General features: G+C 45.8%; 1 protein-coding gene across 2 annotated transcripts; it reads right to left on the reverse strand.

The window, feature by feature from the left end:
* Positions 1-3,803: 3,803 nt before the first annotated feature.
* On the reverse strand, positions 3,804-12,241 carry LOC128974005 (solute carrier family 2, facilitated glucose transporter member 3). Of its 2 annotated transcripts, XM_054390514.1 has the most exons (10): positions 12,198-12,241; positions 8,926-9,021; positions 7,624-7,784; positions 7,083-7,323; positions 6,755-6,917; positions 5,967-6,154; positions 5,517-5,621; positions 4,983-5,084; positions 4,535-4,738; positions 3,804-4,028 (listed from the first exon to the last, which is right to left on the reverse strand). In XM_054390514.1, exons 1-10 carry the CDS (start codon positions 12,210-12,212, stop codon positions 3,813-3,815), a joined length of 1,491 nt encoding a protein of 496 aa, XP_054246489.1. In that variant the 5' UTR covers positions 12,213-12,241; the 3' UTR covers positions 3,804-3,812. The 2 variants fall into 2 exon arrangements, with proteins under 2 accessions (XP_054246489.1, XP_054246497.1); XM_054390522.1 differs by lacking the exons at positions 7,624-7,784; positions 12,198-12,241 and having other exon boundaries at positions 8,926-8,939.
* Between the last annotated feature and the right edge of the window lie 1,214 nt (positions 12,242-13,455).

Here is a 13,455-nt window from a genome sequence, read left to right on the forward strand (position 1 = left end):
CACAAACAACACACCTTCAAGTACTTAGGCCATGTAATTGCAAATAGTTTTTCCTTTTGAAGCTTTAACCTTACAAATGTGGCTAATTTTTATTTCTGACATCTAAGCCAAAAGACTCATTTCCCAAACCAAATGTTTACTACAAAAACTACACAAAACCATTAATTTAGAATTCTGCGAGTCCTATGCTTTGGCTCTGAATGATTTTGCTCTTTCCCATTTCTGACCAAAAAAAAAAAAAAAAAAAATAGAAAAGTTTGGCATAGACATATGCTTGGGTTTGGATGGCTCAGACACATAGCTTAGCTGAGAGCACTCCTCAGCTCTGAGGGCAATTGCATAGCAAAGTGCAAAACACAAGCATGAGCTGGGCACAAGCACAGCAGTCAGTAACTTCAGATTCCAGAAAGCCTGTACTGGCTCTCTCTCCATTGTGCTGAGCTTCTTCAGACTACAGTATGCTTTGTTTGCTAGTTGTTTCATGCAGTCTGATAACATTGGAGTTGGATTAGCCTGATTCTTCCTCTGGGGTACTTTAGGTTCTGTCATCTTTTCCTTTCTCTCACACTTCCCTCCATCCTCTTCCACTGGAGGATTATTTTCTCTCCTTACTTTGCGATAAGCCATTCTCAGTTTCTCTGTGAAGCACAGGTACAGACCACCCGGGCTTGTACAGTGACTGTAGGACAGGGAAAGGAGTGCCCTAGAACAAAAGCTTTTTTCCTTCTCGAACTAGGTGGGTGCTCAGTACTCCCTAGGCTGGAGCACCATGTATGAGAGCACTACACATTTACCAGGTCAGGAATATTAGACCCTTGGGACTGGCCTCTCTCCACATATTAGGGTTTCCTCTTCACCACCCTGCTCATTTCAGCCATCGAGTACAAAGTCTACACAGGCAAGACTTCCAAGTTGGACATTAAGGTTACCTGCCAGGAGCAAAGCATGCCTTACAAACCTAAGGGCTCCTTCTTCACTTTAGTGGCAAAGAAGGATCACTTTCAGCAGAGTCTCCAACATTTTAGATGTGGCCAGGATTTGTAACCTCCACCACTCCCCTTTCCTTTTACTGAGAAATACTGGGAAAGGATTTGGATGCAAACAAAACATGGGCAGAAAAAACACAGAGCCAAAGAATCATCTCTCTTCAGTTTGAACACTTCTACAGAACAGTAGTAAGGGCATTTATTACAGTGATACGCATCTCCACTAGAATAAACCACCACATACAGCATACCAAGAAAGGTTACAGTTCAGAAGCTGAGGAGATTCCAGGATGAAATCTGAGGCTGTAGGAAAGGAGCAAGAAAACAGGAGACCTCAGGGTTAAGCATAAAATCCAAATCAGATACTTAAGTTCTGTATTTTTTATTTTAAAAACAGGAAACAACTACATTAATAAGCATATAAAACCTATCCAAAATATTAACAATGGTCTTACAGGAAAAAAAAAAAAACCAAAACCAGAATGAACACAAATACCTTGTGAGAAAGACCTATACAATAGTCCAAGCCAACACACACCTCTGATGTAAAGTATGGAATGCTCTTATTATGCACAGCTGTAGAGGGGATTTCCCAGCATACAGACGCCCCTTCTGGAAGTGCTGGAGGGTCAAAAGGGCAGGCACAGAAATCTGCATAACTAAACCAAAAACATGAAAGTTGTGAAATAAGACAAATATATTTCTGAGAATAAAGATCTGGCATGGAAGCCTGATAGAAAGCTAGGGAAAACTGGATGTAATAGGACTGATTTGTGCAGAGCTGGAGTGTATCAAACGAAGCTATGGGAAACATTCCACAGCAGTGAGTTTTACTGATCTTTGCAACTCTTTGTCATTAGGGAAGGTAGGAATGTTACTTATCTAAATGTCAAGATACACATCCCTAGGAACAGACACCAATGGGAACTTCTCTGACCTGCTCTGGAACCGCATGCTCTCAGGAAAACTTGGGCTATTTGTGCTACAGTTTTGCTGTCATTCCTGCCTTTCTGGCCCTTTCTGCCTTTTACCTTGGAATCTATGGGCCTGTATCTCCTCTAGGATAACTAGCAATAAACTCCAGCATGAGTTTGTAGGTAGACCCAAGTTTGAACAACTCAAAAAACACAAATGATCTTAAGAGCAATTTAAATTGGACCTACCTCTTTTTAGCCTTTATCTAATTTGTGCAGGACCAGACAGACACAGGCCTAGAGTATCTCTCAATAGGGGGCTGCAGTCAACACAAAGCAAAGCTCCCATCCATGTGCTTCTTTTCGCCTTCCTGAACAGAACTGTGCTAGCATAGCAGCAAGGGTGTACATAGGTCTGGATTGCCCAGCAATACAACAAGCAGGGAGGCTGGTATTTACTGATGTATAATTTGTCTGCCATATCAATTCTATTACAGGCACTATTACAGAGCCATATACATCTACATAGCACGCCGGTGAACATAAAAACATCATATAGATATTCCAGAGGACACACAAGGCAAACAAATACTTGACCTGCAAACAACCAGTAGACCGATCACCACAGACCTTCCACACTGCTCAGCTAGCAAGCTTTGTTCTCTAGCCCTGCATCTTTATGATTTTACATACTGATCCTACTTGTGTCCAGAAGGGTCGTGCTACATGTCTCTATCAAATATATTAGAACAGTTGCTAAGAAAATATACCTTTGAAAAATAATTTTTATCCTTGCATACCTGAAAGTAACAATTTGCAATTTTCAGACTTTGGCCTACTAAAATACAGCAGAGAAGGAAAAAAAAAAAAAACAAACACAGCCACAAAAATCAAGAGAAGGCAGTAGTTACCTTCTGGTTTCCAACTGCTACCCTCAATCACTCCCTACAATGTTTAACTGACTGAAAACTTAAATAACAATGCCTACTTGCTGCAATACTACACTTTCACTCAAACAGTATTTAAAATTGCCACCCAAAAAATTCCACCTCTTCACTCTAGTATGCATTTTCTTAAGGGGGCACAAATAACTTAAAAGGTGACGTGTACCACTGGCTCTGTTGCACGCACCGTCAATAACATCCAATCTCCTGCTTAATACCATATTTCTCCTTTACAGTCTTATTGCACCTCAAGTCTACAGCATCTTTTGTTAGAATAGCTAATTCTCTTAAAACATCTTCAATTTCATTATCTGTACATTTTTGTACACCATTAAAAAAATAAATATTTACAAAGTGACATACAAATAAATAAACTCAAGTAAAAGTATGCTTTCAGTCTGTCTATACAGAAACAAAAAAAGCAGGAAAAAAATATGCATGTAACTTGGTCCCCTTTTTCCTGAGGCTGAAAAAAGTGCACACTGGATAGGAAAAAGCAAAGAGATGGCTTTTTGGTAGGCTTGTTAAATTCCAGTGTTAACACTGCACACACGCACACAGGGTAGACTCAAAGGGCCAGGGACTTGTTCAGTGGGTCACTTCAGCTCACTACAAAAATAGTATTAGATTCCAAATACGTAACAGTCACTGTGTGCATGTTAAGCCTAAATAGCAATTGCAGGTGAGAAAAGCAAAAATATTGCCAGGTCTTCTGTTATCCTGATGTTTGTGACAGGAAAACTGAGATTGTTTTTCAAGTGCCAGCTGTCTTCCAGTACTTGAAAATGGGATAACCCAGATCAGATTTAATACTGGCAAGGCTGACAGAATGGGCAAGTATGGGTGGGGGTAAAGAAAAAAACAGCAGCAATTGAAGGGGGAAAAGTCCAAGTTCTCATGGTTTTCTTTGCTCATTCCTTTAATGACTCAAAGCAAGTAAGAGTCGAAGCAGAGGTGTGTTGTGGATCTTAGGCAACTTCTTTATCAGGTTGTATGCTGTTCAGCTCCACCATAGGGTTCTTCTCTACAGGTGATGTAGGGCTGGCCTCTGCTTGACCCTCAAAGCCCCTGGAGATGTCTTCAAAAGTCCTGCCCTTGGTCTCTGGTACTTTGAAGAATGTGAAGACAAAGAAAATGACCAGGAAAACAAGGAAGATGAGGAAGACATAGGACCCACACAGTTTCTGCAGAGAGGAGAAAAGCAGGAGGGTTTTAATGTGAAAAGCTCATAAGCCTAAATGCAAAGCCATTTGCTGTTGACAGCTCCAAATTCTAACACCTTTCTCAAACACTGCTCAAACTTTTCCCTCAGCGTTGCATTTTTTAAAAATTAAATCAGGTTCCTGTGGGCTTCTGAAATGCTTTAGTGTTCCTGGAAGTAACCCAGGAACATTTTTCTGAAGGGAGAGCTTAAATTTGTTAATTAAGATGGTTATTGCAAGCAGCTAAGATGGCAGGATCAAACAGTGAGTCACACTTCTAATGTTAAATAATGATCAGAACACAGAATCAGGGACTTCTGGAAGACTTAACCAGCGTTCTACTCAAAGCAGGGACAGCTTCAAGAGGAGATCAGGTTCTTAAGGATCAGTCACACTTTTAAGTCTCCAAGAATGGAGATTCTACAACCACTCTAGACACCTATTCCATTGCTGCAGCACTTGCAGTTCTTTGCAAATTGGGTCCATACCTCTGCATAGGGGAAGAGCATTCCCACCAAGAAATTGGAGGTCCAGTTGGAACAACCAGCCACTGCCATGGCGGCAGGCCGTGGGCCCTGGCTGAAGAGTTCTGCCACAATGAACCATGGGATAGGGCCAGGGCCAATCTCAAAGAGAGCCACAAAGCCAAAAGTGGCAACAATACTGATATATCTGATCCACTCCACAATGTCCTGCAAGGAAACAAACATGATCAGGTGCAATCTGGAGGCAAAGATTACACAGCACAATGCCATCTCCCATGTCACAAGTTTCTCAGCTGGACTGTCAACACTGTGGCAGTTTCTACAGTCAGGAACTGGTACTCTCCACTGCACACACAGCTCTAGCCCCAGATGTACCTGTCTACTAGGCAGATATATGGTCTTAAGTTCCTTGCTGGGATCAGTCAAGGCAAGATGAACACTAATGACTCACCTTCAGAGCTAAAGCAATGGTCATAAGAACAGCACACACAGCCATGCCACCCAAGCCAACTAAATGGAGGGTCCTGCGTCCTGCACGCTCCACCAGGAACAGCTAGAAATACAGCAGGAGAAGAAAAAAATTCCATTACTTCAGCAGGAAAAGAAGAAGAGACTCCTTTGCTCAATGTGCCCTGCAATTGCTTTCTTTCATCTGCCTGTAGTGCAAGGGGCAATCTCAGTGCAGGTCACAGGGCTGCTCCATCCTTAATTTCAGAAGTGTTTCTTCTCTTTCTTGCTACTGCTTTCTCACTACTTTTTCCCTGTGCACTCCTTTTCACCCTCCCTTTGCTTTAAAAAGGGTAACAATCTCTTTTCTCAGCTCCTCTCCTCCCACAAAAGCTTTTAATGCTTTCTTCTCTTTGCTCTTAAAAGCCACTGCCTGGTCCAGTGCTTTGCCTCAGCCTGGCTACTTGTCTTCAGTCACATCTCCCAAAAAAGCCCAGGCAGACAAGTCACCTCTCACCATCAGGCCCATTCCACTTACCGACACAACAGTGAAGACAGTGTTCACCACACCAGCTCCAATAGTGGCATACACAGGCTGAGTGATACCAGCTCTTTCAAAAATCCCTGTAGAGTAGTAGAACACCTGGGAAGAGAAGCAAGTTGGACTTCACAATTCCAGTGTTTGAGAGAGTGTCCCTCATTCCCTAACACTTTGCAGGGAGTTTCTTAGAAGCACAGTATAAAACATCATGCTTCCAGTCAAGATTCATTGGCTTGATGCAAGACTGCAATGTCTCGCCAGCATGCGTGTAGGAAAACTGAAAGCAAGCAATCTTCACCTCCTATTTTAGCAGTCTCTGCAGTATCACAAAATTGTTACCTCCAGTCAAAGCACAAAGATTTTTAAAGGCTAAGGCCTCTCAAAATTAGTGGCAAGTGTATGCAAGGATAAGGGAGGCCCAGCAGATGGTACAGAAAGGTAACTCACAGCATTGATGCCCGAGAGCTGTTGAGAGAGCTGCAGCATGATGGCAATGATAATGGCTTGACGGTAGTTTGGAGAACGGAAGAGTTCTGGCACTGTTGCTTTCTTTTCCTGGGACATTTTAGCACTCTCTTCTTTCATCTCCAGGATGTCTTGAGACACATCTTGTGTACCACGGAGCTTCTGGAGAACTGGAGAGAGGGATCCAAAAATGCCAGCTACAGTACCCTACAACTAGTAGGTTCCACTCCAGGCTATTTCAATGAGGGAACACTGTGTGGTCACCTGCCACTCACTGTTGGGACCTGCTTACATAGGAAAGTCTGAGCTTTATATGTAGCCTTACTCATCTTTTCAACCCACATGTTGAAGTGTCATGATCAGCATGGAAAACAGGCCTAGAAGTCCTGCTCATGCTGTTTGATCCCTACATTTACATTTGATCCCAAATTCTGTTCACGTGCTTGCCAGCAGTGACTACAAGCCTTCTCTGTTAGGAGCAGGAAACACCTTCCAAGCTCCTTGTTAAATGTCAGTCTATTTCCTGCCTTTCAGAAGGAGCCCACAGAGCTGCATACATCCCACCAGGCCAGGTGCCACTCCTTACATCTTAATCCTACTTGGAGTCTCTGTTGGGATGCCAGGTTTCTCACAGTTCCTGGCATAGTGCAACTGACAGACTCACACCCTGATCCACCACATGCACCACAGCCAGTGCTGGCCTCCCACTCAACTTCAGTGCAGGCTGGGAGCCAGAATACAGCCCTGCTCCTTCAGGGATGAGCTCTTACCTGCTTGTGCTTTCTCTTCCTCCATCTTGTTGATCAATAGGAAACGGGGACTCTCGGGGCAGAAAAGAAGAGCCACACACTGCAGGATTGCTGGGATGACTGTGAACCCCAAAAGGAGTGGCCAAAGTGTTTCAGTTCCCATGATTGCCTCCAAGCCAAAGATCTACAGCAAGAATTGGAGAGAGAGTGTGTGCAATTTAAATACTCCAATTTCTAACCCCCACACCAGTGAGGATCACATACCACACCTGACGACAAGTGTGGCCCACTTCACCCTTCCCCAGCCTTCCTTACCCTTGAGGGCAGTATCAGGTTGTGTCAAGCCTACCTGGGCCACCAGGATGCCCACAACAATACCCAGCTGGTTGAGGGTGCCAAAGGCTCCGCGGAGGCTGGTGGGAGAGACCTCACTGATATACATGGGCACAAAGCCAGTGCTAAGACCACAGAAGAGGCCAATAATGAAACGGCCAATGATCAGCATCTCCACTGCCTTTGCCATCTTAGAGAAAGCCATGAGAGTGCCACCAGCAAAGGCCAAGATGTTCACCAGTAGCATGGAGTTCCTCCTGCCAGGGTAAAAATATCAAGATTGAGCTTAAACTGGCAATACAGTGGAAATATCACTGGGAGAGGGAAGGTAATCCTACCCATAACCCCCTCTCCCCCCCATCTCAGGGGAAGAAGAACAAGAATAATTCTTATTTAGCTCCTGCCTTGGCCTGCAACCCTTTTTGCAGCCCACACATTCTTGTTTCCTCTCCAGCCACCTGCTCCTTCCCTCCTTTCACCCCTGCCCTCTTCCTCCCAACACTTCATTCTAGAAGGGAAAAATTCCCTAACTGCTTGGATCCCTCTTCCCAACTTACCTGCCAAATCTGTTGACAAACAGGCTGACTGAGAAGGAACCGATCATACCTCCTACTGAGAAGATAGCCACAGAAAGGGACCACAAAGAGGTAAGTAGCTCTGAGGAAACAATCTCCCCACTCCGCTCTGACAGGGTTCTGTTGAAGAACCGCTGAATGATCTGCAAGAGGAACCAGGTGGAGATGGTATTACAATCCAGTGTGAGGCTTTTTGTACTGGGGAGATTACTTCTGGGATCTTTCTGATCTGCTTTCCTGGAAGAAAGAAGATATTCTAAAAAATTCAGTAGGCAGCAACAAGTCATGCAAAGGAAGATGAAGGTGCAGAAAGAACTGAAAATTCAGTAGACAGGCAGCAGTATGATGACAGAGAGATTACTTCATTGCACATGACAGAGATGGCCAGTGTTTAATGGTTGGTGCAAGTCGATGATGCTTGCAAGAGGGTGATAGACAGTGTGTGAGAAGGAACAAGAAAACATGACCAGAGAATGGAAGGTAAGATTCCTGGCAACACCAGAACTCTGGCAACAGGGACAGGGCTTTCTGGGATGGAAATACTTTAAAGAGGCACAGAAAGTTTCATTGAGGTAAGCCTGAAAACTGCAGCATTAGGAAGAACATTACTCCATTTTCCCATGGGGATGTGACAGTGCTGTGTTGCCTATTTCTGAGGCATCCTCTCCGATAACAAAGGAAATTATGCAAGGCCTGAGGGGGACATGGCCCAAGAGTGTTTACCCCCAGCAGATGGCAGCAGGACTTCAGCGAGGAAGGAAGCCCCCACACACACCACACCCTCCCCACACCCCCAGTGATGTGACATCTATTCCTGGAGACAGGGTGGATGTGGTATTGGTGACTCAGTTCCTGAGAGAGGATCCATCTTGCAGTCACAAGAAAACTACATTTCTCATTTTCTTTAAAGAAGCCTGAGATCAACTCTCATCTGCACACTGCTCTCTACATTCCTTCTTGCATGGATGTTTTTTTCTGACTCAAAACTGGAAGAATGTCAGCCACTTCATGTACCAAATACATGACATATTGGGAAATGGCAGATGGAGCCCTTCTGTCCCCTCTACACTCCTAATTAAGAATTGACTTCTCTGCTTGCTCTCTCTCATCCCCTAAACTTAGCCCTCACTGTTTATTGTTGTGATGGAATTTTGAATGTCTTCTTGACTTTATAAATCAAAATCAGATTATTAGCTGCCTGGGAGACAGCTACTCTCCATCCTACACCTTTAGTTTTCCACCAGCCCCACACTTATACCATCTCCAATTCATTTTCCCTCTCACCTTCTCAGGAGCATTGATGACACCAGTGTTGTAACCAAACTGCAGAGATCCAATAGCAGCAATAGAAACTGCATAGATAAGAGATGCTGTGATTTTCTGTGGGGAAAAAAAAAAGGAAAAAATTTAATTTGGTTATACATGCTTTCTACACAACATGAGCTTGTCTTCAGCATAAACAGTAGCTGCCACACACCTATGAGAATACACCAAGAACTGAGCGCCTTTATCTAGCATGGGTGGGTATCTGGTGAAATCCAGGAAAGGGAGATGCAATTGTCCAGCAGGAAAAAAGTTCTGTGACTCCTCTGTAGGAGGGCCTGTCAGGACCTCCCCTTTATTGTTCCCTGGCCTGCATCAACTATTAGCTCATTAGTAATGAATATACTGCCTGCATTAGCAGCTGTTATTTTGGGTTGATCTGCTTTACAGAAAAGCTTTTCCTGATCTCCAACTTGTCATGAAATAAGAGTCTAACTCTTCCTCTGCCAACTGATAAGTACCCATAAATTGAACCTCAGATCTGCCTATGAACTATCCTTGCAGTCACCCTAAACAGTTAAAACACATACTCTTCAGCAACAGACCCACTTTTTCCCAGGCTAAAGCTTCCCAACCCTGCCCTAGGGCACCTGGCACAGCAGCCTGCCTCACAGAGGTGGCAGCAGCACTGCCAACCTTCCCATTTATTCTTCTGGAAGCTGTGGCAATACTTGGTATTTTAAATGAAGTACAGTCCCCAGGACTCGAGTATAAGTGTGGTCTTATTTATTAAAACTATAAACGGCTGAGCTCTCAGCTCAGATGCACAAAAAATAAGTCCTACAGACCAAGAATTTCAAGCATCAGTGAAAAAGCATCTGACCGGATTTTTGTTTCTTTGTTTTAATGTTTTTAAAGGTTTCAGTATTTAAGCCAGCTCTGTGCTAGGGAGGTGCTGGGGAGCAGGTGGCTCAGGAGTCAGTACTTAGACTACCAGTTCTTGAGTTGGCACAATCTGGAAATATTATGTTTCTGTCTCAGGAGAGACTGGAATTAAAAAAAAAATATTAATAATTAAGAGTAATTTTTCCAAGGTTTTCCATTTATTGTCCTAAGGCTGGCAGAGAGAAACGTACTCCATGGGGCCTACTGTCACAGCTCTTCCAGTCTTACTTTCCAGCTCAGTCCCAGGAGCAATGGCTTCCAAGGCTGCTGAAAATGTCTGCCAATAACCTTCTGCCATCGCTCATACCACCTTTATCAATCTTTCAAGACAAGCATGTAGGTGCTTCTGGCCTGCACAACCTTCATACAGTTAGGCCCCAGTAAACAGAAACTGGGGAAGTTACTCTCAGGCATGTTTTCCCCCACCTACATGTCAATTTCTCTTAATGAGCTCTCTTGTTGCCGAGGATATAGATAGACACCAAGGGGACAAGGCCCTTTTCTTGCAGGGGGCAGATGATTCCTGAGGTAGTGTTCACACCTGAACATTCCCAAGGCAGTCTAGGCTTATTCCTGTCAGTAACTGTTCCCCTCATTTTTGTCACAAATAAACTGGGCACAAAAATACGAGGACATAAGACTTCCACATCACTTGGATGGCTGTAAAATGGCATTAAGACATCTAAGCACATTTAAGATTCTAGTCTAGGTCATCAAAACTGAGTAGGTACAGCAAAGCTGAGGACAAAACCCAGCTCTCCACATTTTCAACACAGTGACTCAACATAAGAGCATCTTTCCCCTTCAGGGCTCTACTTTGTCATAGCATGCAGTGGTCACAGCCATTACTGGGTGCAGTAAGGACGTGCTTGGTGGATACCGCTCATCTATACGGCATATACATGAGCTACAAAGCTCTAAGGAGCTCAGCTCTTCTACCATCTTTCATACTCAAACACTAGCATAGGCTGCCCTGGGAGGTGGGTGAAGCCCCATCCCTGGAGGTGTTTATAAGACAGATGTGGTGATGAGGAACATAGTTTAGCACCGGACTTGGTAGAGTTAGATAATGGCTGGAATCGATGATCTTAAATGTCTTTTCCAACCAAAACAATGCTATGCTGTGATTCTTCTGGCTGTTGCCTGCTATTCATCTCCTACCACGTAGGCATCACACGATCTGATCCATCTCCTTCAGCGAGCCAGACCATGATCTAATGTATGGATCGTTGTTACTATTGGAAACGCCTCACTTCCCAAAAGGCAAACAGGGAACTCCAAAATAGCACAGCTACACCCACCCTATTCAAAGGCTCAAGGCTGTACACCAGCAAGGAATTCAAACCACTAGATCTTCCTGTGAGCACAGGTTATCAGCAGCGTTCATTATCCAGAATATGCTTCTCACACAGACACACACACCCCGCTCCCCGACTGGATCCTTTAAGCAGTACAACTTGTTGCACCAAGCGAAAGCAGCCGCCCAGCCCTTCTCAGAGACCTTCACCAGCTGCTCTCCTTTCTCCTCTGCATCATCTTCTCTCACTACCCGGATCTCCCATCAACATGGCGGGGAGGGCCCCGAGCTCCCCGTGTAACTGTAAATCCCTGGCATCCCACGGCAGATTCAGCTGGACGTTCGCCATCTCTCTCCCCATGCCTGCCCGCTTTCCTTCCTCGGTGTATTCAAGCCCACACCAGTCATCATCTCGCCCCGCTGCCGCACGCTTCACTCGTAGCTGCAGACGAGTAACCATACCGACAACTGCTCTGTCCTCCCTCCAGATGAGAAAGGGGGAAAGGATATGCCTTGCCTTCCTCTTGTAATTAAAAAAATACCTTTAATATAAGCCGTACCACCACTACAAAAATACCTTAAAAGGTCCCCTTGAGCATCATGAACGCAGCGCTGCTCTACCAGCAAAATGAACGTCGTAACCGATACAGCAAAATACGGACAGCACATCATGTGGCTCCTCAGGCCACAAATCAATCCTGCCATCTGCAACAACCTCTCCCAAGCAGTCTGTGGCCGCCGCCCGCCCAAAGCAGACAGGTCTTCTCCCAAGACACCCGCTGAAGTACCATAGCAGCGGCCTGGCCGCCACCACCATCTTCACCGGAACCCTCAGACACCCGGTGGGGGCGGCGGCCAGCGAGGCGGCCTTGAATCCCAGCCACCCGCTAGTCACGAAACACCCAGCGTAGGGGAGACGGGGTCGAAGTAGGCCAACGACGGGGACCCGAGCGGCAGCCGCCCACCGGCGACTACTTCGTAGCGGCTGCAGCACTGCCGGAGGAGATGAAGGGGGGAGTAGGAGCAGAAATCCGGGTTTCATCTACCCTACCTTTTTGGCATCCATCGTTGGCAGCTCCTGCAGAACGAATGACTGCTGACGAACGGCTCCCGACGAACGAACAACCAGCGGCTACCCCGCCTAACGGAACGAGCACGCAACGGCTCGGCTCACCGCCCAGACCCAGCGCCCGCCCCGCCTCAGCCCACGCCTTGCCCCGGTCTACAGCCGGGGGATTTATGGCCTATGTTAGAGGAGGGGGAGCTGGTGGGTGGGAGGGGCCGAGGAAGAGCTGCCAAGACAGAAAACAAACCCACCACCCCCCTACCAGGGGGGAGAAAAAAAAAAAAAAAACAACAAACCACCAACCCGCCACGCCAAACCCACCCCAACCAAACAAAGCCAAAGCGGCCCTCTGAGCTTCTACCGCTTGTTGACTTCAAAGTGACATCAGCAGCCTGCTACCGGCCTGCGTGCTGGGCAGCCGCGCTGCCATGGTGTGCCGACCTTCGGGCAGAGGTCCCGCGAGAAAGCTCAAGCCTGGAGAAGTACTGTCCGTTTTGGATGGCATGCAGATGTTAGCTAGCGGTAAGAGCCGTGGTTTACCTGAAGCGAAATGTGTGACATAAAGCTGTCCCCTGGCTCTGGTTAGAACGGAGAGGCACAAAATCATAGAATCGTTTTGGTTGGAAGAAAACGTTTTAGATTATAGAGTCAAACTACTGGTTTGACTAATCTGGTCCCTCAGCACCACATCTCTGTCTCTTTTAAATGTCTCCAGAGGCGAGGAGTCAGTCACCTCCCTAGGGAACCTATTCCAGGATATGAAAATCCTTTCAGGGAAGAAGTTTCTTCTAACATTTGACTTAAACCTTCCCTGGTGGAACTGGAGGCCATTTCCTCTTGTCTGATCACTTGTTATCAGGGAGCAGAGACCAAAACCCACCTTGCTACAACCTCCTTTCAGGGAGTTGTAGAGCAACTCCTCAGCTTCAGAGTCTCTCCTCAGCTTCCTCTCCTACAGGCTAAACAACCTCAGTTCTTACAGCCGCTCCTCGCAAGACCTGTTCTCCAGACCCTTCAACAGCTCTGTTGCTCCTCTCTGGACCCAGACCAGCACCTCAATGTCTTTCTTGTGAGTGTCCCAAAACTGAAACCTGGTGTGTCCTGACCAGTGCTGAGCACAGGAGGACAATCACTTCCCTGGTCCTACTGGTCACACTATTCCTGATACAGGCCAGGATGCTGTTGGTCATCTTGGCCACCTGGGCACACTGCTAGTCTGTACCAAGTGGGAATGGCTGCAAAA

Source organism: Indicator indicator, chromosome 1 (assembly GCF_027791375.1).
Source record: "Indicator indicator isolate 239-I01 chromosome 1, UM_Iind_1.1, whole genome shotgun sequence".
Lineage (NCBI taxonomy): Eukaryota > Metazoa > Chordata > Aves > Piciformes > Indicatoridae > Indicator > Indicator indicator.